This window comes from Carassius gibelio, chromosome A3 (assembly GCF_023724105.1).
Source record: "Carassius gibelio isolate Cgi1373 ecotype wild population from Czech Republic chromosome A3, carGib1.2-hapl.c, whole genome shotgun sequence".
Classification (NCBI taxonomy): domain Eukaryota; kingdom Metazoa; phylum Chordata; class Actinopteri; order Cypriniformes; family Cyprinidae; genus Carassius; species Carassius gibelio.
In genome coordinates, this window is record NC_068373.1 from 33,717,190 (window position 1) to 33,744,054 (window position 26,865).

The 26,865-nt window shown below is 36.5% G+C and overlaps 2 protein-coding genes across 3 annotated transcripts; both read right to left on the minus strand.

Moving 5' to 3' along the window:
• Positions 1-12,266: 12,266 nt before the first annotated feature.
• Positions 12,267-18,325, minus strand: LOC127956637 (NAD(P)(+)--arginine ADP-ribosyltransferase 2-like). Of its 2 annotated transcripts, XM_052554724.1 has the most exons (4): positions 18,132-18,325; positions 17,928-18,043; positions 17,312-17,852; positions 12,267-12,476 (listed from the first exon to the last, which is right to left on the minus strand). In XM_052554724.1, exons 2-4 carry the CDS (start codon positions 17,976-17,978, stop codon positions 12,268-12,270), a joined length of 801 nt encoding a protein of 266 aa, XP_052410684.1. In that variant the 5' UTR covers positions 17,979-18,043; positions 18,132-18,325; the 3' UTR covers position 12,267. The 2 variants fall into 2 exon arrangements, with proteins under 2 accessions (XP_052410684.1, XP_052410677.1); XM_052554717.1 differs by lacking the exon at positions 12,267-12,476 and having other exon boundaries at positions 15,212-17,852; positions 18,132-18,322.
• A 5,536-nt stretch (positions 18,326-23,861) lies between these two features.
• LOC127956649 (NAD(P)(+)--arginine ADP-ribosyltransferase 2) lies at positions 23,862-24,837 on the minus strand. The gene is made up of 2 exons (XM_052554738.1): positions 24,765-24,837; positions 23,862-24,689 (listed from the first exon to the last, which is right to left on the minus strand). The coding sequence occupies exons 1-2, from the start codon at positions 24,813-24,815 to the stop codon at positions 23,940-23,942; spliced, it is 801 nt and encodes a 266-aa protein (XP_052410698.1). The 5' UTR covers positions 24,816-24,837; the 3' UTR covers positions 23,862-23,939.
• Positions 24,838-26,865: the final 2,028 nt, after the last annotated feature.

Consider the following 26,865-nt stretch of genomic DNA (forward strand, 5'->3'; position numbering starts at 1 on the left):
CTCTAAGGAGAGCAGTCTCAGTACTATGATACGGTCTAAATCCTGACTGGAAATCCTCACATATACCATTATTCTCTAAGAAGGAATATACTTGTGAGGATACCACCTTTTCTAGTATCTTGGACAGAAAAGGGAGATTCGAGATTGGTCTATAATTAACAAGTTCTCTGGGGTCAAGTTGTGGCTTTTTTATGAGAGGCTTAATAACAGCCAGTTTGAAGGTTTTGGGGACATATCCTAATGACAATGAGGAATTAATAATAGTCAGAAGAGGACCTATGACTTCTGGAAGCACCTCTTTTAAGAGCTTAGATGGTATAGGGTCTAACATACATGTTGTTGGTTTAGATGATTTAACAAGTTTATACAATTCTTCCTCTCCTATAGTAGAGAATGAGTGGAACTGTTCCTCAGGGGGTCTATAGTGCACTGTCTGATGTGATACTGTAGCTGACGGCTGAATGGTTGCAATTTTATCTCTAATAGTATCGATTTTAGAAGTAAAGTAGTTCATAAAGTCATTACTGTTGTGGTGTTGGGAAATCTCAACACTTGTTGAGGCTTTATTTTTCGTTAATTTAGCCACTGTATTGAATAAATACCTGGGGTTATGTTTGTTTTCTTCTAAAAGAGAAGAAAAGTAATCAGATCTAGCAGTTTTTAATGCTTTTCTATAGGATATGCTACTTTCCCGCTAAGCAATACGAAATACCTCTAGTTTTGTTTTCCTCCAGCTGCGCTCCATTTTTCGGGCTGCTCTCTTTAGGGTGCGAGTATGCTCATTATACCATGGTGTCAAACTGTTTTCCTTAACCTTCCTTAAGCGTAAAGGAGCAACTGTATTTAAAGTGCTAGAAAAGAGAGAGTCCATAGTTTCTGTTACATCATCAAGTTGTTCTGAGGTTTTGGATATGCTATGGAATTCGGATACATCAGGAAGATAACTTAAAAAGCAGTCTTTTGTGGTAGAAGTGATGGTTCTTCGATACTTGTAGCAAGAAGTAGAATTTACAATTTTGGCTATATGAAGCCAAAACATCATTCTAATATGATGATTCATTATCAAAGTTGGAAACAGTTCTGCTGCTTAATATTTTTTCAGAACATGTGATACTTTTTTAGGATGCTTTGATGAATAAAAAGTAAAAAAAAAAAAAGTTTTTTAATTTTTTTTGTATTTTGTAATAACAATATACACTACTGGTCAGTAATTTGGGATCAGTAATTTTTTTTCTTTCTTTAAAAAATAAATAAAATCAATACTTTTATTCAGCAAGGATGTGTTAAATTGATAAAAAGTGATAGTGAAGAAAATATATTATTGGAATATATATTATTAGAAATTGTGTTTTATTTTGAATAAATGCGGTTCTTTTTAACCTTTTATTCATCAAATATATTAGACAGCAGAACTGTTTCCAATACTCATAATAAATCAGAATATGAAAATAATTTCTAAATGATCATGTGATAGATTGGATGTTACATGTGACACTGAAGGCTGGAGTAATGATGTTGAAAATTCAGCTTTGCATTACAGGAATATATATATATATATATATATATATATATATATATATATATATATATATATATATATATATATATATATATATATATATATATTTTTTTTTTTTTAAGTATATTCAAATAGAAAACTATTATTTTAAGTTGTAATCATATTTCACAATATTACTGTTTTTTTCTGTATTTCTGATCAAATAAATGCAGGCTTGATGAGCAGAAGAAACTTCTTTCAAAAACATTAAAAATAGTAATGTTTCCAAACTTTTGGTCTGTACTGTATATATATATATACGGTTCTGCCTGTCTATGGCAAAGGGATATAAAAAAATATGAAAAGTTGCTTTCCACAAGGTTGCTTTCCACATGATCTGCAGATGGAAACACACGCCAACTTTAAAATGCATCTGTATCTGTCTGTATTTGACATTAATAAATGCCATTAAAAATGATGAATGCTCCTGTAACACAACACTCACAATCATGTAGTTGTGCTTGTTTGGTTTGTTCGTCATGATCCTGAAACATTGGGTCATCGTATTCAAACTCTTTTCCATAAACATAGCTGAGATGATGGTGGAGACAGTGTAATTTACTGGCTGGTTCTTATTAAATGCATTTCCCACAGGAATTATGAAAACACTTAGAAAATCCAAAGGATTTAATTTTAGAAATTGTAGTAAATCACACAAGAAGTCTTGAGACCTTGAAACTCCTCAAATGCTTCCCACAGATGGTGTTTCTTAAACCTTTGTCTCTTCGCTCAGTTGTTTGCGGATTACAAACAAATCCACTTCAAAGTCATTTCAGGGAATATGATGTGTGAATCAATTTGAAATTGATTTCACTAAATCCCTAAACCTCTGTATACAGAGACAGCTGTCAATGCACCACAAACTCCCAGTTTAACTGTGGATGTTTTCCGTAATATAAAATGTAATTATCTGAATATTTAGAAATGTCTACATTGATTTCTCAGCATTCTTATCTGTCTGTTTTGTTGTCTTCTGAATTGTGTGAGTCTTCATTGGAGTACCTGCATTGTTTTTGCCAACTTTTGTATTGTTTGTTCCTCCTCAAGTGCCTTGAGTGCTTTTTTTCCACTGAAGTGAAAAAAATAGCTTCTGACACCAAATTTAATTAAATCTTGTGTTTTTTATCATTATATAACCTGTCACATGGACATGTTGTAACATGCCTGTCGCTTTACAGTGTACCCTCTTTAGAGGGCATGTTGTGACATTTCACAAAAAATATACGAGTTCAAGAAACAAGACCACGTAATTTCACCAGATAAGTAAAGTCTATGTTAAATAATGCACAACTCAGGTAAGTTACATAGCATCTCGTCTGTGTTTGCTTTAAAATCTGTATCGCTTCTGTTAACAGAAAGTGAAGTGAGTACCATGTGAAAGTTCCCTCTCTGTTTTTCTGTTTGTCAGTGTGACTGAATGAATCTGCTGCAAGTTATTCTCCGCTTTCTTTTTATTCTCTTCACCTTCTTGCCAAGTCTTATTAAATTCAGCTGATCCAGATCTTTCCTTCTCTATAGTATTTTTCCACATTGGCTGCCATTTCATTTGTCCAGCCATCATATTGGTCATCAACAGACTTTGGTGCAAAATCTAATGGAAATATATTTTTAACAGCAGCAGCTGCTCTCTGATCCTGCATCAATCATCAGTATTCATGTCTGTAATATTCATACTGTAACACAAGCTTACCTGTCCTAGAACAGCTTAAATGATCAGCAGCATCTTGATTCAGTCGAACCCCTCAGATTCTCTAGGGTTTAGCAAGTACAACATTTTTCACAATAGGAACATGTACATACATACCAACATACAAAGTCATATTCTTTCTAGTATTAGAACTGTTTGAAAGAACCACTTATATAGTGTACGGTTGACCTTTTTAGTTTAACCCCAAACTTACCTGAGAATACTGTTCTCTCTTGTTGTCAGATTATGTTTTCCTTTTTATTATTTTTTCAGGAGCTCAGAGGCAACAACGAAGAAGATCAGAAAGACAGCCAGATGATAATTCAAACTAAGAGATGAGGAAAGTGGCTTTTGTATATCACAGATGTCATCTTGACGCATGTAGTGCGTTTAAAATGTTTAGATTACCATGACTCAATTCCAAGAACCCTCTTGAATTCAGAAAACCTGCCTGGATATTTAGCAAGAATGCTGTCCTTTATGAAATTGTTCAGGAATGTGATGTAAAGATTCTGAGGTATGTAATCTTTTGCATGATTTCAAAACAAGATACGGATCCAAAAATTGAATTGATGTGACATAACCAAAACAAACCTCTTTGTTCAGAACAAAAGTGGTTAAAAGTGGCTTCTAAACCATTCATTACAAACTTTACTAGCTGAAACTAAAGTGAAATTTGAACTTTTGGTGGCGCTATAGGTTTTGGAGAAAGTTACACCAAATTTGGTCTATAACTGTGCCAAATTTAATAACATTTGACCATATAGTGCTGCCTGTTAATAGCAAAGGGATCCGAAGAATAGTAAGAAAACTTATTGATACAATAGATGTCAATGCAACTTTGGCGATTTGCCTCTAATAGTGCACTTTAAAAAGTCGAGATATTTGCTTAAATGCAGCATTTGCTCACAATATCATCAAAAAACGAATCATATCTCTGTGTAATATGTGGAGACACACACCATCTTTAAATCTTTCTCTGGAGTGACAAAATGGCATTAAAAGTATTAATCGTACCTGTATCACAACCCAGTCATGCAGCTGTGCTTGTATAACTTGTTTACCATAATCCTGAAATTTTGGGTACATATATTTAAACCATTTTCCATAAAAAATAGACAAAATAGAGAAATAAAGAATAGAATTCTCAGTTGGGTCGTGTCAAATGGCTTATATAAGCAGACCACGCAAACTCCAAACAATATAATTAAACTTTAAATGAACAGCAATATCAATAATCAATAATCTTTATACTAATAAGTGGTTAGAGAGTTTGACTCCTAACCCTAGGGTTGTGGGTTCGAATCCCAGACCCGCAATAACATGACTTAGGTGCCCTTGAGCTAGGCATCAAACCCCCCACTGCTCCCCGGGTGCTGCAGCATAAATGGCTGTTCACTGCTCCGGGTGTGTGTTCACAGTGTGTGTTCACTTTGGATGGGTTAAATGCAGAGCACAAATTTTGAGTATGGGTCACCATACTTGGCAGAATGTCACTTCACTTTCACTTTAATACAGACTTTGTCAGGATCAAAAATTTGCTTAATTTTTTACATTCGTCATTATAATCATCATACTCCATTGTTTTAATGCCAAATACATACATTTGGTCTACCCAGATAATTTAATCAATATTTTAAACTGTTGTCAATAACTATTGACTGCTTAAAATTATTTAAATTAAACATGTAAAAAAGAGGAGCACACAGGGATGACAAAAATCATTATTGCAGATTAGTGTTCTTTATATGTTTATAATGACTATTTATATGATATAGAAGACGATATAAATGTTTTTGTTTTATGTTTGCGTTTTGGGCAAGTCTTGTTCCGGCTTCACAGACGAACATATATAGTCCATTAGTCTAGTTTAGCGCAAGTTAGGCAAACACACCCATTATAATCACTGAAGCTATGAAATTAATCATTCATTTATATTGTTTCTGCACTGTGTTGTTTATGAAGAGGGAATTCACATGCATGTGCACAGTACAACCCAAGCGGCAAACCTTTCGGAGACATACAAACCCGATTCCAAAAAAAGTTGGGAAACTGTACAAATTGTGAATAAAATCAGAATGCAATGATGTGAAAGCTTCAAATTTCAATATTGTATTCCGAATACAATATAGATGACATGTAACATGTGTAAACTGAGAAAATGTATAATTTTAAGGGGAAAATAAGTTGATTTTAAATTTCATTGCATCAACACATCTCAAAAAAGTTGGGAAAAGGCCATATTTACCACTGTGTGGCATCCTGCTAAATTAAAAACATTAGTTCACAATTTTCCACACCACAACCATTCAAGCTCATATCACCAGCAAACACAAACTCATTTACATCGTTCTCTTCACTCTGAGGCAGAAGTCTCAAAACTCATCCTTTTTAATCATCTTACCACTTGCCCACTTGATCCTATTCCATCTCATCTCCTTCAAGCCATTTCTCTGACCTGACTCGACTCTGGGGGGTCAACAGGAACCCGACTCGACTCTGGGGGGGTGCACTGTAACCCGACTCGACTCTGGGGGGGGGGGGGGGGGGAATGGGACAACTGGAACTGGAACCCGACTCGACTCTGGGGGGGCCCACTGGAACCCGACTCGACTCTGGGGGGGGGGGAATGGGACAGCTGGAACTGGAACCCGACTCGACTCTGGGGGGGCCCACTGGAACCCGACTCGACTCTGGAGCGGCAAGCCCCGCCTCCTCGGGGAACTTGTGAACGGCACCCGCCGCCTCGCCGGGAACTTCCTGGGTCAGTACCCCCACCCTGACAGCTGAGCCACTCAACTCCAGAGCCAGGTTCACGTAGTCCTCAAGCATCTCGTCGGGGTGCCAGTATGGCATGGAATATTTGAAGGGCTCGGCCAGTCCTCCCTAGAAGACCATAAGACAGGTCTTCTCTTTCACCGACAACCGAGCTGCCCCCACGAAGTCCCAGGCATAGTCCTCAATGCCTCGTTCTCCCTGGCGGACATCGAGGAACCTCCCTGCTGGACCTATAACTGCTGCCTGGATTCTGTCTCTACTGCGCCGTGGAAAGAATAAGGTCAGGGTCCTAGATGCAGGGAAGATTAACTTTATTAAGAAAGAAACAAAAAGGCCAACACGGCAAAAACAAAACAGAAACGAATCACTGAAATGCAAGAACTAGAGACACGTAATGACAAACATTAGCAAATAACATACAATAATCCTTGCAGACAGAGTGGTGTGTGAGACCAAACTATATACTGGTGAACAAATGGGGAGCAGCTATGTGTGTGAGTAATTTAACAGGTGTGCAGAGTGAACCAGGTAATGAGTCCGGGAGCAACTAAACAGTAATGAGGTGACAAGGTGGGCAGGGTCAGAAAAGGACAGGAAAGAGCACATGGCACCAAATAAACACAACACTCACAGAAGACAGTGACAGAAAGACAGAAGACTGTGACAAAATGAGCCTTGTCCCAGAGAAAACGACTGCACTTCTGGATCATTTGCTAATTTTCTTATCTTATGGAAAATATTGGCACCATTTATGTTCCCATCATAACATGCAACCACAAAATGTTTTATTATTCAAGAGAATTATGAGAGAAAATAAGATGCTTTGAGATATTTATTTGGTTAACAGAAGCTGAATGTGAATCTGATAAAAAAAGACAATCAAAAGACAATCAATGTTCAATAACAACAACAATAACAAAAAACACATTACAGAATTACATTAAAATTACTTATTTTAGTTATTTATTTTTTTATTTTTTTTACTTATTTATTTTTGTGCTTAACCGATGTACATACCAGGTAAATTCAAATCACTTTGTTTAGTGCATATCATAGTACCTTGTTATGGTCTTGGTTGGTTTGTTGAAAAGAGCTTTGTTCCGGTAACTTTTTTTTCCAGTGCTATTCAACACAAACACAGTCCGACATCTGTTTTTGTCTTGACAGCATTGACATTAAACATCTCATATAGAGCAATCAGCAACTCTCCCTAATAAAGAACCCTAGAATATTTTGTAATATTAACACCTTCACAAGTGTGGATTTCAAAATAAAGTACATTTCCAAAACTTTGTGCCCTGCCAGGAAAAACAGAGGAGGATGTATATGAACCTAAACGAATGCCTGTAAAAACATGTCCATTAAATTTAACATTTGTACCATGATAAGTTTTATAGCATTTATTTTGTTGTTTCTTCAGAATCTGCATCGCATCTGTTAACAGAAAGTGAAGTGAATACCGTTTGTATGTCATGACTGTGTAGTTTAGTCCTCACACAATATGCCATTTTTCAAATACAGCCCTTATATTGGTTTTCAACTGGATTCACTGCCATATCCAGTGGAAATTTCTCTTTCAGTCTTTCGACAGCTGTTCTCAGTGATGATTTTCTCATCCCATTTCATTTTTTCTTGGATTAACATTACAGCAGCTAGTAGCTAAATTAGGCGGAGTCACTTTAAGAGACGATGAACACATCCAATATAATACATAACCCATTTTTTCCTCAATTGTTTACTTTCACTTAAGAAATAACTGACAGGTTTTTTCGAGCACAATTTCCAAGGTGTATATTTTGACATATTTTGTATGTATTTGTCGACACAAGAGCAAAAATAAGCAAATTCGGTGTTCAAGCGTTTTGAGACACCTTTCTCTGCATGAGTCCTGAACACCAGAACACCGCGTGTACTGAATTGGGCTCTTTTTGTTTGTTCAAAATGCGATTTGTATTTTTCGTTCAGGTGCAGGAGGCACTTCGAGGAGAACTTTGCAGAAGAGAGCTCAGTTCAGTGTCGCTGTCTGTGATATGCGACTCTCTCTCTGCGTGCGCACCGAACGCAGTGCGCGAGTAACCCGCTAACGTTACTCTGTTTAACTTTTCCGTGTCTTGTGTTTGGATGCTTTAATGTTTAAATCGACAAACGGTAAGGCTTATAAACACGTGAAAAAGATAAGCTTTCATGACGATGCGCAGCAATGGCCCGTCAACTGTCCTGAGCATCTTTTTAGGCTAGCCTCAGCCAGACGGTTGAGATCGTTGGGGGCCCCCCCTCAGTCGTGGGCCCCTGTAATCGTCACCACCTTTCACCCCACTAGCGACGGCCCTGCTTGCGTCTGACCTGCAGCGATATCATTATGGCTTGGTGGGATGTCAGCCAGCAAGTCATCTGATTCTGACCGTGTTCTTTTAGTACTCAAAGAATCTGAAGCCAGGAGAGCATATTAAGTGTTGTTCACTGTATTTGCATTTTTTTCGAGCTGAGTGTGTGCATTTCACAAACCCTCTCCGGCCACGTTACTTGTTGTTACTGACAGCGGCAATAGTGACGCATGCGCTTTTCACTTGTAAAACTCAAGGATGTATGGGTATTTTAGTCTCTGCTCTCGGTGGGACAAATTAGGAAGCTTGCAATGTGAAGGGTGCTCTGAAAAGCGTCAGCGCAGGCAAAGGATTAAAACCTCTATTAAAACAGATGTCCAAATGAGCGTACTGGTACGCTAAAAGCACGTTCTGGGCGCACGGAGAGGTGGTGGTACACTCAAGAGCTATATTTGGAAGTGGAGGTACTGAGTACTTGTGCGTATCGGCCCACTTAAAGCACTGGCTGTTCTGTGTAATTATTATCAGGTGAACTTGTGATTGGTGCAATGGCGCATGGGATAGTGTGAGAGTCTGTGTGGGGGACAATGTCTTTTGGTGGTGAATTAATGTAAGTTCATAGAACTGGTTTCGTGACAATTAAAGTTAGAGATGCAATACAGATTCTAAATTAAACAACTGAAATATAAAGAAAACTATGTTCAAAAGTCGTAGGCTGTACGACCATGAATCCACCTTTCTTTATTGCACAAAAGCATAAGTATTTGTGGTCTTAAATATACGTGATTTAAAAAATCAAAACTTGTGAAACTTTCTTATTTGACAATATATTACTCATTCTGATAAGCAATACATTTCCTTATGCTAGGGGTGTAAATTCAGTTCCTGGAGGGCCACAACACTGCAGAGTTTAGATACAACCCTAATTAAATGCACCTTATCCAGCTAATCAAGTCCACCAGGCTTATTTGAAAACTACATGGTTTGTGTGTTGGAGCAGAGTTGGAACTTAACTCTGAAGAGCCAAGAATGGAGTTTGACAGTGGCTGCGTTTACACTTGGCATTAACATGCAATCACCGTGATCAATGGCTATAAATACATATATCATGAGCATGCTCACAGATGAGATCAAAACAGTGTTGGATGTGGTGGATTAGAGCCTTGCAGGGGCCTCAAATACAGACCCTAGTCCGACTTTTTCCAATTTCCCCCCAAAAAGTTTATACTACTGTTTCATCTATTAAAATAGTTCAGTTTTGTATCTAATGGAAAAGTAAATTTGTTTTATAAAGTAAATTTAGAAAAATGTTTGAAGCACTTTGTTTGTTAAACATAAAAATATTTTTTTCTATAATAATTTATAAAAAATATACATATTTTTTTTAAGTCCAGCAGCAGACAGTGAATTGATCATGACCTATAAGTTTTAATCAATTTAGCCTTCTCAAATCATCACAACTTGCCTAAAATAAAACCTATAGATATAAAACAGTTCAAGCATATCAAAATGTTTGTTTAAATTTTTTTACCTAGATGTTTGTGTGGAGAGTTGAAGCTGAAGTGTGCTCTGCAGAACATGGAGCCGCCGACGCAATCACTTGCAGCTTTTCTATCAGTGAAAACTAAATACAAAGTCATTTGTGTGCACTCACAATGTCAAAAAAAGTTGTGCTTTTATAAAATAAAGAAAACAAATACTCTCTGCCGTTTGGGGTTTGAACGGGATCCCTTCACAATGATGAACACTCGATTTTGTCTATATACTGTATGTGTGTGTGTGTGTGTGTGTATGGTAAGCTTTAAATTGCTAGCCTACTTTAAAACTAAATAATTCAAATTGAAAAAAGAAACTCTACTTTGATTATGTAATCCTTGCATTTATCTTTAAAGGCCAATTAGGCGAGTCATTTTTTCATCACATTAATTGATGGATATCTAAAATATATATATAAAAAAATAAGGAAAAGTCTAAAACAGATCTGATTATAATTTGCATTTTATTAGATAGTTCCATACAATTAAAAAATAAAAAAACAAATTATAATGGAATATATAGGCTGTTTTTCTGTTCTGAATACCTTAACACGTAAAGGATTTCTAGCAATGCAATTTCTATTATTTGTGAATTATTTATTAGCCTTTTTTTACCCATTTCAAAAACTCGTTGCATTCCTGTTTGAAAAATAGGCAGCAACTTAATTGTTGTAGGCTAACCCGATCTGATGAAAGTGCTTATAGCACGATTTTCTGCTTCTATTTAGAGTAATATTTATATGCAGAAATTTAATTTGGCATGCAAAAGACTGATAAATTCATATATAATGGCATGGCATGGCAGTCCGCCCCTGGGAACACGGTTTGTTTACACTTGGCAACATCAGGTGACTTCTTTATCTGGATAACAGAATTAGATCTGTCTTTCCCATGCAATATTTAAATAAACCTCTAGAAAATGGCCTGGTGCAAAGTCAACCTGAAGTGGTGGGTTTTCTTTTGAAAAGCATTTTCAGTCACAGGACATTTTACTGTACAAATCAAGATAAGTGTAGGAATCACTAGCACTAGCACACACAGGCATTCTCCGTCTTTTTTTTTCTGACAGTTCGCAAGAGAGGGGGTGGCATTTTGGATTTTGTCAACCTGAAAATGCCGAAACAATGGCTGGATATAGGTCATTTAAATTACACTGAGATCAAATCACAATATGTCCTTGGCTGCGTTTACACTGACCAGGACATGCTGATCGGATAATATTCCGATCAGAAATGCATTTAAACTTGTCTATTCAATATAGTCTGGATATCAACATCTGGATACAGGTCTCATGTTAATGCCAAGTGTAAACACAGCCCTTGACTACCTCTGGACCAAGACACGTTGATCAGATAAACATTCTAATCAGAATGCATTTACACTTTTCTATCTTTTCATCTTTTCATTTTTCTGTCTTAACATCATGTGGAGAATATCCGGAAACAGGTCGCATGTTAATGCCAAGTGTAAACGCATCTAAGACGCCCCTGCTTTATGTCATGTTTAAGTTAAAGGGATAGTTCACAAAAAAAAAAAAAAAAAAAATGAAAATGATTTATCATACTATGAAAGTTAATGGCTACCACTAACCGTTTGGTCACCCACATTCTTTGAAATATCATCTTTTGTGTTCAACAGAAGATAAAAAAATCATAAATAACTGTATATTGCAGAATTTTCATTTTTACAATTTTACAATTTTTTCACACTGTATTTAAAACTCATATAAATCAACAGAAAATTAAACAACTTAAATTTAATACTTAATTTTAAAGTTGATCATTTTGTTAGTCAACAAACTGATAATTTGCTGAAAAAGACAAATATAAGTTTGAAGAGACACATTATCATTCAACATATTTCATTCTTTAGGATCCTTATGAAAATATGACAAAGTTTTATGTTATTATAACAAGAATTACTTGGAGAATAGTGTGTGTTTTAGAGAATGTTTTTTAATATAATTACTTTCTTACGGAGTTACATGATTAACATGATCAAAGAAGACAAAGCAGACACATTAGATGATTGCTGACTTTTATGAAAGTTCAAAGCATTATTGCTGATTTCCCTAAAACAGGGTAGGCCACTCCGGTCCTGGAGGCCAACTATCCTGCAGAGTTTAGCTCCAACCCTAATGAAACACACCTGAACAAGGAAATCAGTGTTTTTGGGATTACTAGATAGATACAGGCAGGTGAGTTTTTATGAGGGCTGAAGCTAAACTCTGCAGGATAGTGGCCCTCCAGGACGGAGTTGCCTATCCCTGCCCTAAAAGCTTGAAAAGATTGATTTAAGATTCCTTAAAAGCTTTATTTCAGAATTAATCACATAATCATGTATGATAATAGATCTTAATTTTGAAGAAACATGGTCAGCGTAGATTTAAAGTTTGGCCCTGTCTTTAACTAGTTTTACACCAGCACCACAGTTCAGGTAACTTACTGTTCCAGTGCTTTTCAGAGTGAACACAGTGTCACACCAGGCTCCTTTCTGCCCTTTCGTCTTGACAGCAGTGACTTTAAACTTCTCATTCGGAGGAATCAACACTTCTTTCTGTTTAGGATACTTAGAGTATTTTATCACATTAACACCTTTACAAGTCTTAATTTTAAAACAAGATCTAGGTCTGAAACGCCTTGCTACTGCTTTATCAAAAGAGGAGGATGTAAATGAGCCGAAACGAATCTCTTTGTTCACAACATCCTTAGCAAATTTAACTCTAGTACCACGATATGTTAAATAGCATTTAGGTTGTGTTTTCTTCAGAATCTGTGTTGCATCTGTTAACAAAAAGTAAAGTGAATACCATGAGAATGTACCGTCTTTGTACTTTTGTTTCTCACTACGGACAGCATCGTTGAACTTTTGATATACAACAGAATTATTGTTAGTGTACACATAAATTGCTACTGAATGACTCAGATTTAAATTATCCTCTGCATTCTTGGCTTTATATTCACCATCATTCCAAGTGTATTTAAATTCATCAGAGTTTCTCATTTCCATCTGCAGAAATTTAGTTTTCACTAAGTTTGCCATTTTCTCTGTGCAGCCGTCATATTGGTCATCAACAGAATTTGGTGCCATATCCAATGTATAAATCTCTCTTGCGGCAGCAACTCTGTGATCCTACAGCAACAGGATTCATAATGATCAATCATCAGTATTCATGTCTGTAATATTCATACTAGAACACAAGCTTACCTGTCCGAGAGCAGCTAAAATGAGAAGAAGAGCTTCAATGATCAGCAGCATCTTGATTCAGTCGAATCTCTCAGATGATCTAGTAGATCTAGTGAAGATCAGCTGCTGAAAACAACCTATAAACAAACACTATGCAATTAAACCTGACTGTGAGATTCACTGATGGAAGCATTACATTGACTTTTACTTTAAGCCCAAACTTACCTGAGAATACTGTTGTCTCTTTCTGTCAGATTCTGTTTTCAGTATTTTTCTGGAGTTCAGGAGCAACAATGAGATTAGAAGATCAGAAAATGTGTGCGTGTGTTGTGGGATATAACAGCTAAAGTGTGTTAAACGAACTGTTGAGCTTATCATAAAGGTCTATGTGTGAATGTCTATGTGTAGTTTCACGCTTTCAGACTTTACACGCCTGTGGCTTTTACTCCAGATTAGTTTTTCTCTGGGCCATCATGACTTTATGAATGATAAAATTAAATTAATGAGATTCAGTTTAGTTTGAATCATCATTTCTTGATCTGGTTTAAACTAAAAAAATAAAAATTAAATGTATGCATTTGGCAGATGCTTTTATCCAAAGCGATTTACAGTGAATTCAGGCTATCAATTTTTACCTATCATGTGTTCTCGGGGAATCAAAGCCCCAACCTTGTGCTTGACAACGCAATGCTCTACCAGTTGAGCTGATATCAACGCTTCAGAGTTATTTTGATATCAACGCTTAACATCTCACTACTTCTTATTTACTCAACGTATTTTACTGAACTTTGATTACAATTGTTATTTTGCTAATAATGTTTGCATGTGTGATCTGCTGAAGTGTTATCTTTTAGCTGAACTGAACTGTTGAGCTCATCATAATACACCACGTGTGAAGGTCTGTGTGTGGTTTCTAACTGTTTGAGTTCCTGCCTAGAGATGTAAAAACAACCTTGTTAGTAGTTGCAGTTGTAACTTCAGCAGTTTTGGCTCTATTAATGTAACACGGTGACAGAGATGTAACACGCGCAGATCCATATGCAATCTTTTATTCCTTTACATGGTCTAAACACAGATAGGGTAGAAACAGTAGTTAACCGATATGGTATGAGTAAGACACAAATAATCCAAGGTCAAGCAAGGGTCTCAGATCAGCCAACAATATCTAGACGGCTAGACAGAAATAGCTAATGGGCAAACAAAGTCCAAACGTCAAGACAGCATTGTAATCCAAAAACATATAAAAACACTGGAAGAGTGAGAAATGCAGAACAATATTTGACAGTTTGGGAGAGGAAGTCCAATGCTTATAAAGCGTGTCTGATGATTGCACTGTGTGTGTGTGATTTGTTTCAGGTGCATGGTGTGATTGTTATCAGGTGAATTTGTTATTGGTGCAATGGAGCATGGGAAATGTAGTCCAGGGATAATGTGAGAGTCTGTCTGGTGGATGATGACGTCTGGTGGTTAATTAATGGAAGTTCATAGACCAGATTTGTGACAATTAAAGTTACAGATGCGACACTTAGTATGAATTAAACAAGGGAAATATAAAGAAAACTATGTTTGTTCAAAAGTTGTAGGCTATACAACCACAAATCCACCTTTCTTTATTAAACAAAAGCAAAAGTATTTGTGGTTTTAAATATATGTAAATTGCAAAATTAAAACTTGTGAATCTTCTCATTCTGATAAGAAAGACATATCTTTAGGCCAGAGGTGTAAACTCAGTTCACTGCAGAGTTTAGATGCAACCCTAATAAGATGCACCTTATCCAGCTAATAAAGTCCGTCAGGCTTATTTGAAAATTGCATGGTTTGTGTGTTTGAGCAGGGTTGGAACTTAGGGCTGCGGCTCTCCAGGAACTGAGTTTGACAATGGCTGCATTTACACTTGGCATTAACATGCAATCACCGTGATCCAATCAATGGCTTTAAATACATATATAAAGAGCATGCTCACAAATGAGACCAAAACCGTGTTGGATGTGGTGGATTAGAGCCTGACCGGGGCCTCAAATATAGGCCCTAGCTCATCCCCCCCCCCCCCCCCCAAAAAAAAAAAAAAAAGCAAACAAGATTCCAAAAAAGTTAGGACACTGTACAAATTGTGAATAAAAACAGAATGCAATGATGTGGAAGTTTCAATACTTTATTCAGAATACAATATAGATTACATATCAAATGTTTAAACTGAGAAAAATAATAATTTTAAGGGAAAAAAGGTTGATTTTAAATTTCATGGCATCAACAACACATCTTAAAAAAAGTTGGGACTCGGCCATGTTTATCACTGTGTGCCATCCCCTCTTCTTTTTATAACAGTCTGCAAACTTCTGGGGACTGAGGAGAAAAGTTGCTCAAGTTCAGGAATAGGAATGTTGTCCCATTCTTGTCTAATACAGGCTTCTTGTTGCTCAACTGTCTTTGTTCTTCTTTGTCGAATCTTCCTCTTTATGATGCACCAAATGTTTTCTATGGGTGAAAGATCTGGACCATTTCAGTACCCGGTTCCTTATTCTATGCAGCCATGATGTTGTAATTGATGCAGTATGTGGTCTGGCATTGTCATGTTGGAAAATGCAAGGTCTTCCCTGAAAGAGACGACGTCTGGATGTGGAGCATATGTTGTTCTAGAACTTGGATATATCTTTTAGCATTGATGGTGCCTTTCCAGATGTGTAAGCTGCCCATGACACACGCACTCATGCAACCCCACACCATCAGAGATGCAGGCTTCTGAACTGAGTACTAATAACAACATGTTTGTTCTTGTCCTCTTTAGTACGGATGACATGGCTTCGAGTTTCCTAAAAAGAACTTCAAATTTTGATTCGTGACATTCGTCTGGCCACAGAACAGTTTTCCAATTTGCCATAGTCCATTTTAAATGAGCCTTGGCCCAGGGAAAACGCCTCCGCTTCATGTTTAGATATGTTATTTACTTGAAGCTGCAGAATTAGCAAACCTCATATAAATGAACAGACAATTAAACAGCTTATATTTAATACTTAATATTAAGGTTGATCATTTTGTTGATCATTTTGTCAAATGTGTACATTTTTCCATTCCTTTTTTGTCTAATTTGAAATGTGTCCCAACTTTTTTATAATCATGTTTGTCAAATAGTTTAGTTTTGTATCTAATGGAAAAGTTTTTTTTTTTTTTTTGTATAAAGTAAATTTATAAAAGAAAACAACTAAATACACAGTCATTTTTTTCGTAAATGTAAGAATAATACTTCATTCTAAACTGTAAAGGGGCTAGTTCAAATTTGTCTGCATTCAGAATTTAAACAAAACGTTGTGCTTTTATAAAATAAAGAAAACAAATTCTATCTGGGGTTTGAACAGGATTGCTTCACAATTATGAACGTAAACTCAGCGAATTGCCTCCCTCAAAGACCTGATTATATATATATATATATAAATCCATCAGGTCTTTGAGACAATTCGCTGAGTTATATAAAATATATTTCTATTATTCATTCATATATATTAATTAAATTAATTTGGGGGGAGAACTACCACTTTAAATGTCTGAAGTCATGTATACACTTTGACCAGTGGGTGGTGCTTTAACCAAACACAAACTTTAAAGTTGTAGCAGGTATTTTTTTTTTTTTCACAGTCAGTAAAATAAATAAATAAAACTATTGATATCATTTTGTCAAAAAAAAAAACAAAAAAAACAAATATAAGTTTGAAGAGACGCATTATCATTCAACATATTTAATTGTTTAGGATCCTTATAAAAATAAAGTTTTATGTATTTATTACAAGAGTTACATAGAGAATGCATAGTCAGTTGCATAGAGAGTGTGTTTTAGATGATGCTTTCATATAATTACTTCATGTAAATAGAATAGAGTTTTTTTTTGCCTACTCAGATTTCCCATAGCCTACAGAGTTTATCTAAAGAAGACAAAGTTGAAACATTAGATTATAAGTTTTATGACAGTTCAATCAAATAATAATCAAATAATCATATATAATAGTAGATCTTTACTTTGAAGAAACATGGTGGACGAAGATTTAAAGTTTGGCCCTGTCTTTAACTAGTTTTACATCAACAACACAGTTCAGGTAACTTACTGTTCCAGTGCTTTCCAGAATGAACACAGTGTCACACCAGGCTCCTTTCTGCCCTTTCGTCTTGACAGCAGTGACTTTAAACTTCTCATACGGAGGAATCAACACCTCTTTCTGTTTAGGATACTTAGAGTATTTTATCACATTAACACCTTTACAAGTTTCAATTTCAAAACAAGATCTAGGTCTGAAACGCCTTGCTACTGCTTTATCAAAAGAGGAGGATGTAAATGAGCCGAAACGAATCTCTTTGTTCACAACATCCTTAGCAAATTTAACTCTAGTACCACGATATGTTAAATAGCATTTAGGTTGTGTTTTCTTCAGAATCTGTGTTGCATCTGTTAACAAAAAGTAAAGTGAATACCATGAGAATGTACCGTCTTTGTACTTTTGTTTCTCACTACGGACAGCGTTGTTGAACTTTCGATATACAACAAAATTTTTGCTAGTGTACACATAAATTGCTACTGAATGAATCACTTTCAAATTATCCTCTGGATCCTTGACTTTATATTCACCACGAAGCCAAGTCTTTTTAAATGCAGTAGATTTTTTGATTTCCTTCCGCAGAAATTTTGTTGTCACCAAATATCCCATTTTCGCTCTGCAGCCGTTATGTTGGTCATCAACAGAATTTGGTGCCATATCCAATGTGTAAATCTTTCTTGTGGCAGCAGGTGCTCTATGATCCTACAGCAACAGGAATCATAATTATCAATCATCAGTATTCATGTCTGTAATATTCATACTAGAACACAAGCTTACCTGTCCTAGAGCAGCTAAAATGAGAAGAAGAGCTTCAATGATCAGCAGCATCTTGATTCAGTCGAATCTCTCAGATGATCTAGTAGATCTAGTTAAGAGCAGATGCTGAAAACAACCTATAAACAAACACTATGCAATTAAACCTGACTGTGACATTCACTGATGGAAGCATTACATTGACTTTTACTTTAAGCCCAAACTTACCTGAGAATACTGTTTTCTCTTTCTGTCAGATTCTGTTTTCAGTATTTTCTGGAGTTCAGTAGCAACAATGAGATTAGAAGATCAGAAAATTCGCAGTAAGATGAATCTTCAACACAAAATATGGGAAAATGGCTGTTTTATACCACTGATAATGTGTGTGTGTGTGTGTGTGTGTTGTGTGACATAACAGCTGAAGTGTTAAACGAACTATTGAGCTCATCATAAAGGTCTATGTGTGAATGTCTATGTGTGGTTTCACACTGGACAAACTCTGGGCTTCTGCTTAGACGTGTAACAAGACTTTACACGCCTCAGGATTTTTCTCCAGATCAGTTGTTCTTTGGGCCATTCTGACTCTATCAATGATACAGATGTAATACAGAGTCTGAGCTGAAATTAAATTAATGAGACTCAGTTTAGTTTGCATCATCATTTCTTGATCTGGTCTAGAGAGGAGTTTCATCAGTTTTCATTAAAAAAGGAAAATGTTCGCCCTTTCCGTTCATTTTATATCTGTTCCCTAAAGTGTAGTACTTCGTTAAACATGACAGTGATGCACAGTAGGAGAAAATTTCAAGGACATACATTTCTCTAATCCAAAAATAGCAAACAAAGTCTGTTTGAGAGGTAAGAATTTCACTTCACCCTCTGTCTTTACAATTATGAATAATTTATTGTCCTTTTATGACTGTGAAATTTAACTTTGATGTATGTGTTCATTAATGTGTGCCCTGAACATTGATTAAATATGTCATTACATACTTTATCGTAGGTTTACTGTGCAATTTAGAGAAAATATGTGGGTTATAGATTAAACAAACTGTTTCAAATCTACCTGCAGTACAATCATATTGTGTCATATGGAGCCCCTAAAGGGTTATTGTGGTGGAAAAAAAATCAAGAGTTATTGAAAAAATTGGACTGGGAGATTTTTTTTTTTTTATTTGTTTGTTTTGGATTTTTTGCATTATCTCACAAAACTTTTCGTTCCTTTGCAAAACGTGCATTCTCTCAAAGAAATTTTGCGTTGTCTTGCAAAGGTATTTGCGTTCCCTCATAAAACATTTGCGCTCCCTCACAAAACGTTTGCGTTCTCTCGCAAATCATTTGGATTCCTTCTGTTTACTTTACATATTGTAGTGGTTCATAGAGTTTTGTTTTGAACTTGGACAAAATAGTTGTGGCAGGGGAGGCGTGGTTTAGCGAGGTCTGTGACGGGAGAGAGAGTGAAGAGATCAGCGGTGGTAAGTGTGTTAAGTGAGAGACAAGTGAAACCTGCTTCTCATTGTAGTGATTGTCGTGGGGAAGCAGAGAGAGCTGAGGACTCAAGCAGGAACGGGAAACGAAAGACTGTGAATTGCCCAGCAGTGGTTTAAATTAAGTGAATGCGCAAGTGGCGCGACTTTGTTTTATTTTTGTGATTAATAAAGAAACCCATGAGCCTCAGAAACGCCGACCCTGGTCTCCTTCCTTCTCTGACATACGAACATTATTACAGTCATTGCATGCTTATTAAGGCACGATTTTGGGACAATCTAAAACTCTTAATATAAAACACCAGATGACCAAATTCTCACACCTTATTAATAAAGCATACAAACAAGCAGAATAGCCCATAATATGAATGTAACCCTGGTAAATTGCCCTTTAAGCATATTACTCATAAAAAGAAAATGCTTAATGGACTAAGACAGTGGTATGAGGCAGATTTGGGTATACAGTTTATTCATAAATTAAGGTAAGCCCAGAAGAACAGAAGAGTTTTATTTTAAACTTGGACTCAAGTTCATTTAACCATTTAAAACCGTTATGCTATAGAAAATGCACAAATGAGGCTAAGACATTAAAGACTAAATCCAAAATATGGTACAGAGTTTATTCATAAAATATAGGCTAGCCAATTATGCACAGAAAAGCAGAATAGCTATACATGCCAAAACCTAATGTAAAGTAAACCAAATGTTGCATTTAGTAAAACATGACACATTATACAGAAACCAATCATAATGATCAATCATCAGTATTAATGTCTGTAATATTCATACTAGAACACAAGCTTATGATCAGTATCTTGATTCGGTCAAATCCCTCAGATTCTCTAATAGATCTAGTGAAGAGCAGATGCTGAAAGAAAACCAGAGACACAGGGCTTAGCAAATACTTAATTTGTATATCACTTCAGTAAGAACATGTAAATAGATTTGCCAAATGAATTGTACTTTACCCCCAAACTTACCTGAAAATACTATTTTGTCAGCTTCTGAGTTTTCTGTCTTCTATTTTCCAGGAGCTCAAGAGCAACGGAGATAACATCAGAAAAGTAATTTACTCTCAGCCAGACAACAAACACTCTTCAAACAAATGGATGTCGAAGCTGAAGATGCTTTCTATATTACCAATAATGTGTGAATGTTTTCTGAAATATGACAGCTGAAGTGTAATCTTGTTGCATTCAGGTCAGCTAAACTGTTGAGTTCATCTAGTGCAACACTTGTGATGTGTTTTACACTGGACTAACAAAGGTAAAAAAAAAAAAAAAAAAAAAAAAAACCTTTACATGTCAAGCAAATTTGACTCTGTGAAAATAATCATACATTATCAGAATTAAGGAAAAGGAATTAAAAAAAAAAATGCACTATTCCCAGCCCCAGCCTCCGTCTCTTCTGCCCTGTTAATTCCTGTATCATCTCATGTGGAGTATGTATTTTTTAAAGTATGTATTATTAAAATACAGTGCATGACATTGTCTTGCCACATTTAATTACTTTTTGAGCAGGCTTTATATACTTTCCATTGAAAATTAGACATTTCAATACTGTACAACACACACAATACCTTACAACACTGACCCACTGTCCAGTAGAGCCCTTTACTTCTGATATCAATGCTTAATAACTTTTTTTACTGAACTTTGATATTTTACAGTTGTCTTTTGTTGAAATTACCTTTTTATTTTGCTAATAATGTGTGTGCGTGTTCTGAGCTGAAGTGTGATCTGCTGAAGTATTATCTTTTAGCTGAAGTGAACAGTTGAGTTCATCATAATACACCACGTGTGAAGGTCTGTGTGTGGTTTCTAACTGTTTGAGTTCCTGCCTAGAGATGTAAAAACAACTGTGTTAGTAGTTGCAGTTGTAATTTCAGCAGTTGTGGGTCTATTAATATAACACAGTGACAGATTTGAGACATGCATATCCATATGCAAGCTTTTATTCATTGACATGGTCTAAACACGGACAAGGTAGAAACAGTAGTAAACAGATATGGTATAGGCAAGACACAAATAATCCAAGGGCACGCAAAGATCTCAGATCAGCTAACAATATCCAGAGGGCTAGACAGAAAAAGATAATCCATGCACAGATAACTGTCCATGCAGGGACAAACAGTCCATACAGCAAGATGGCAGAGTAATCAAAAAACAAATGCAGAGATTGAAACACAGGAAAACAGTAGAGGGAAAACTAGACTAAACTTGAAAAATAGACTGGTTCCGTCTCGCAGCTAACACTGGAAGAGTGAGAAATGCAGAACAACACTCAGCAGTGTGTGAGAGGAAGTCCAATGCTTATAACGCGTGTCTGATGATTGCATTGTGTGTCTGTGTGTGATTGGTCTCAGGTGCATGGTGTGATTGTTATCAGGTGAACTTGTGATTGGTGCAATGGGGCATTGGAAATGTAGTCCAGGGATAATGTGAGAGTCTGTGTGGTGGATGATGACTTCTGGTGGTTAATTAATGGAAGTTCATAGACCAGGGCTGCGTTCAGCCCCGACAAAACGTAGCACAACGTTTTTTAAACGGTGATGCGTTGAACATACTGTTCTGATGACGCAAGAGTAGCAACTATGGCAGCTGAGAAGGGCCATTCTTTGTGTTCTTTGTGAAGAATTTCGGACCCATCTATTTAGCCTCACATACTGACTTTATTTGTAGTTCATACGGTTTTAATACCCTGTATTTTCTTTCTCGTTTTTAGGAAAATCACTTAATTACCATTGTTTATTTATATACCAAATGTCATACACTTTCAATGAAGCTAAAAATATAAATAACTACATCATTATGTTGATATCCTTTATTTTTACAATAAAACTTACGACAAACATGTCTTCAAATATCCTGAGTTGTTGCATATACCGAGCTGCCATGAACACATCTGTAGATTATTTTCTTTGAAGCCATTGTGCGAGTTCACTTTAATACTGTGTGCTTTATATACATGTTGCTGCTGATTGGACTGCAATTCTGACACACCCACCAAACCAGAGAAAACGCATCTCAAACCCTGTTGCACACCGGTGCACGCTGTTTCCAGGAAACATGACGTTCAACCCGGAAACCATAGCAAAACGTTGCGCACCGTTTTTAACTTGAACATGCCTCTGATTTGTGATGCGATACAGAGTATGAATTAAACAAAGGAAATATAAAGAAAACTATGTTTGTTCAAAAGTTGTAAGCTATACGATGCTATAGCATGCATCCACCTTTCTTTATTAAACAAAAGCAAAAGTTAATAGAAAAACCACTATTTGTGGTTTAAAATATATGTGATTCTCAAAATCAAAACTTGTGAAACAGGCTTATTTGACAACATATTACTCATTCTGATAAAAAAAGACATATATTTAGGCCAGAGGTGTAAACTCAGTTCCTGGAGGGCTAAATCACTGCAGAGTTTAGATACAACCCTAATAAAATGCACCTTATCCAGCTAATAAAGTCCGTCAGGCTTATTTGAAAATTACATGGTTTGTGTGTTTGAACAGACAGTGGATTGATCATAGCCTATATGTATGATCAATTTAGCCTTCTCAAATCATCAACGCTTGCCTAAAATAAAATCAATAGATATAAAATAGTTCAAGCATATCAAAATGTTTGTTTAAATATTTAACCTGGGTGTTTGTGTGGAGAGTTGAAGCTGAAGTGTGCTCTGCAGGACATTAAGCAGCTGGCGCGATCACTTGCAGATTTTTTATAACAGTGGAAACAACTAAATACACAGTCATTTTTTGCTCATAAATGAAAGAGTGATACTCCATTCTAAACTGTAAAGGGACTAGTTGTATTTGTGTGCAGTCACAATATCAATAAAACGTTGTGCTTTTATGAAATAAAGAAAATAAAATGCTTTCTGCCGTCTGAGGTTTGAACAGGATTGCTTCACCACGATGAACCTACACTCAGCGAACTGCCTCACAGACCTGATAATATATATATATTAATATATAAACTGTTGATAAGAGTGACTGTTGAGTTTACACTGTATTTACTTGAAGCTGCAGAATTTGCAAACCTCATATAAATGAACAGAAAATTAAACAGCTTATATTTAATACTTAATATTAAAGTTGATCATTTTGTCACTCAAGAAACATTTTGATAATTTGTTGAAAAAGACAAATATATGTTTGAAGAGGCGTACTATCATTCAACTTATTTCATTGTTTAGGATCCTTATGAAAATAAAGTTTTATGATTTTATTACAAGAATTACATAGAGAATAGAGTGTGTTTTAGAGAATGTTTTTATATAATTACTTCATGTAAATAGAATACAGTTTTTTGTCTACTCAGATTCCCCATACACAGCTTACAGAGTTACATGTTAAATTTACATGTTAAACTTGATCAAAACAAGACAAAGCAGAAACACTAGAAGATTGCTGACTTGTATCACAGTTCAAAGCATCATTGCTGATTTCTTTAAAAGCTTGAGAAGGTTTTTATTTTCCATAATTAATCGCATAATCCTATATTATAATATATTTTCTCTTTGAAGAAACATGATGAACAAAGATTTAAAGTTTGTCCCTGTCTTTAACTAGTTTTACACCAGCACCACAGTTCAGGTAACTTACTGTTCCAGTGCTTTTCAGAGTGAACACAGTGTCACACCAGGCTCCTTTCTGCCCTTTCGTCTTGACAGCAGTGACTTTAAACTTCTCATACGGAGGAATCAATACCTCTTTCTGTTCAGGATATTTAGAGTATTTTATCACAGAAACACCTTTACAAGTTATAATTTCAAAACAAGATCTAGGTCTGAAACCACTTGCTACTGCTTGATCAAAAGAGGAAGATGTAAATGAGCCGAAACGAATCTGTTTGTTCACAACATTCTTAGCAAGTTCAACTCTAGTACCACGATATGTTAAATAGCATTTAGGTTGTGTTTTCTTCAGAATCTTTGTTGCGTCTGTTAACAAAAAGTAAAGTGAATACCATGAGAATGTACCAGCTTTGTACTTTTGTTTCTCACTACGGACAGCGTTGTTGAAATTTCGATATACAACAGAATTATTGCTAGTGTACACAAAAATGGCAACTGAATGAAACAGTTTCAAATTATCCTCTGGATTCTTGGCTTTATATTCACCATCAAGCCAAGTGTTTTTAAATTCTGTACATTTATTGATTTCCATCTGCAGAAATTTTGTTTTCACCAAGTATGCCATTTTCGCTGTGCAGCCGAAATATTGGTCATCAACAGAATTCCGTGCCATATCCAATGTGTAAATCTCTCTTGCGGCAGCAGTTTCTCTATGATCCTGCAGCAACAGGAATCATAATGATCAATCATCAGTATTCATGTCTGTAATATTCATACTAGAACACAAGCTTACCAGTCCTAGAGCAGCTAAAATGAGAAGAAGAGCTTCAATGATCAGCAGCATCTTGATTCAGTCAAAAGAGCAGGATACAACCTATTAAAAAACAAAAACAAAAAAAAAAAACTATGCAATTAAACCTGGCTGTGACATTCACTGATGGAAGCATTACATGGACTTTTACTTTAAGCCCAAACTTACCTGAGAACACTGTTGTCTCTTTCTGTCAGATTCTGTTTTCAGTATTTTTTTGGAGTTCAGGAGCAACAATGAGATTAGAAGATCAGAAAAGTCACAGTCAGATGACTCTCCAACACAAGAGATGGGAGTGGCTGTTTTATACCACTGATAATGTGTGCGTGTGTTGTGTGACATAACAGCTGAAGTGTGTTAAACGAACTTTTGAGCTCATCATAAAGGTCTATGTGTGAATGTCTATGTGTGGTTTCACGCTGGACAAACTCTGGGCTTCTGCTTAGACGTGTAACAAGACTTTACACGCCTCAGGATTTTTCTCCAGATCAGTTGTTCTGTGGGCCATTTTGACTCTACCAATGATACAGATGTTATACAGAGTCTGAGTTGAAATTAAATTAATGAGACTCAGTTTAGTTTGCATCATCATTTCTTGATCTGGTCTAGACAGGAGTTTCATAAAAAAATGAAAACGAGCAAATGGCCAGATTGGATGCGTGTGCTATTCCAGCACTGTTGATGTCCAGCACTTGCGTGCATGCCCTATCAGTCAGCCCCTGTGTTGGACTAGGTGCCTCCATGTGTTGTGATACCCCCTTTTCTGGGAAATCCCACGTGTGTATTTCCACATTACGTCTCTTTGTATCGTGTATCTTTCCCTTGACAAGCAACTTGCCAGCTCTGTCGTTGAAACTTCTACCCTGCGGGCTGGGTACCTTAGAGTTCTTGTGGACACTCTCTAGGTAGATACCTGCCTTTTTAAGTCCTCCTATGAGCAGGCAGCCTGCTAGCATACATCTAGCTGGAATATCCTTCCCAGTGTCAGGTATAGGCCCTCACTCATGGTGGCCTTACGACAGGGTGCTATCACTCACACGGGTCACTAGAAGACAGCCATGTGGCGTTTTGTAAAGGACCCCAATTGTCAGTTTTTTTCTGATGTAATGTTGAGCGTGACCGACTGAAAGGGAACATCTAGGTTACATATGTAACCCTCGTTCCCTGAAGGCGGGAACAAAGACGTTACATCCTTTGCCACATCGCTGTTCCGCTCAACGGCCGGGTCACCGGGCTCGCCTACTCAGTGAAGACTTGAATGCGAGTTGCTTGCGCTGCTTCTTATATACCCACACAGCGGTGTGGAGCTTGTGATGCAAATCCCATAGACCAAGGTACACTGTGTACCATCGGCTCATTTTGTTACCACTTGAAGGTGATTGTGCTCTCGGGCGAGACCTCATTCATCAGTCTCTTTCTGACGTAACATCTCCGTTCCCTCCTTCAGGGAATGAGGGTTACATACATAACCTAGATGTTTCTAATCTACCTGCAGTACAATCATATTGTGTCATACTGAGCCCCTAAAGGGTCAAGGAGTTTTTTTTTTTTTTTTTTTTTTTTTGCATTATCTGACCAACATTTGCGTTACCTACAGAAACTTTGCATTCCCTTGCAAAATTGTGTGTTCTCCTGCGAAACGTTTGCGATCCCTAAATAAACTTTGCATTCCCTCACAAAACTTTTTTTGCCGAACCTTAGATTTTTTTTCCACCGAACCGAACCCTAGGCTTGCGCTGCGCTGGTTGACGTCACACGGTCGTTGATTACGGGATGGTGTTTACATGAGGACCGTTCTGTAGCAATACAGAGCCAGTCACATTGGGCGCTGACCTGGAGATAAGCGTTTTTCTCGGTTAGCCTTTAATGCCTTTTCAGTGAGGGAAGACAAACCGGCAGCGATTTCCACTGTATGCCACCAACATCTGTGCCAAGTGAAAGACTTTTCAATACTGCTGGGGACATTCGTTCCCACACTCGCAACCGGCTTACACCTGAACCCCTTTACGTGCAAACATCGCCGACGGCCCCAGTTTATTATTGTTTCACTTTCACAGCACGTTAAACATCACTGTCTTACTTG

Bases quoted from the DNA above. Each gene is read 5' to 3' on its own strand.
- LOC127956637 (XM_052554724.1), bottom strand. From the start codon at position 17,978: ATGCTGCTGATCATTGAAGCTCTTCTTCTCATTTTAGCTGCTCTAGGA. The intron at 17,853-17,927 runs GTAAGCTTGTGT...CTGTTGCTGTAG, and splicing joins TTTTAGCTGCTCTAGGACAG to GATCATAGAGCACCTGCTGC. The intron at 12,477-17,311 runs GTGTTAATGTGA...AGACTTGTAAAG, and splicing joins TGAAATTGAAACTTGTAAAG to GTGTTAATGTGATAAAATAC.
- LOC127956649 (XM_052554738.1), bottom strand. From the start codon at position 24,815: ATGCTGCTGATCATTGAAGCTCTTCTTCTCATTTTAGCTGCTCTAGGA. The intron at 24,690-24,764 runs GTAAGCTTGTGT...CTGTTGCTGCAG, and splicing joins TTTTAGCTGCTCTAGGACTG to GATCATAGAGAAACTGCTGC.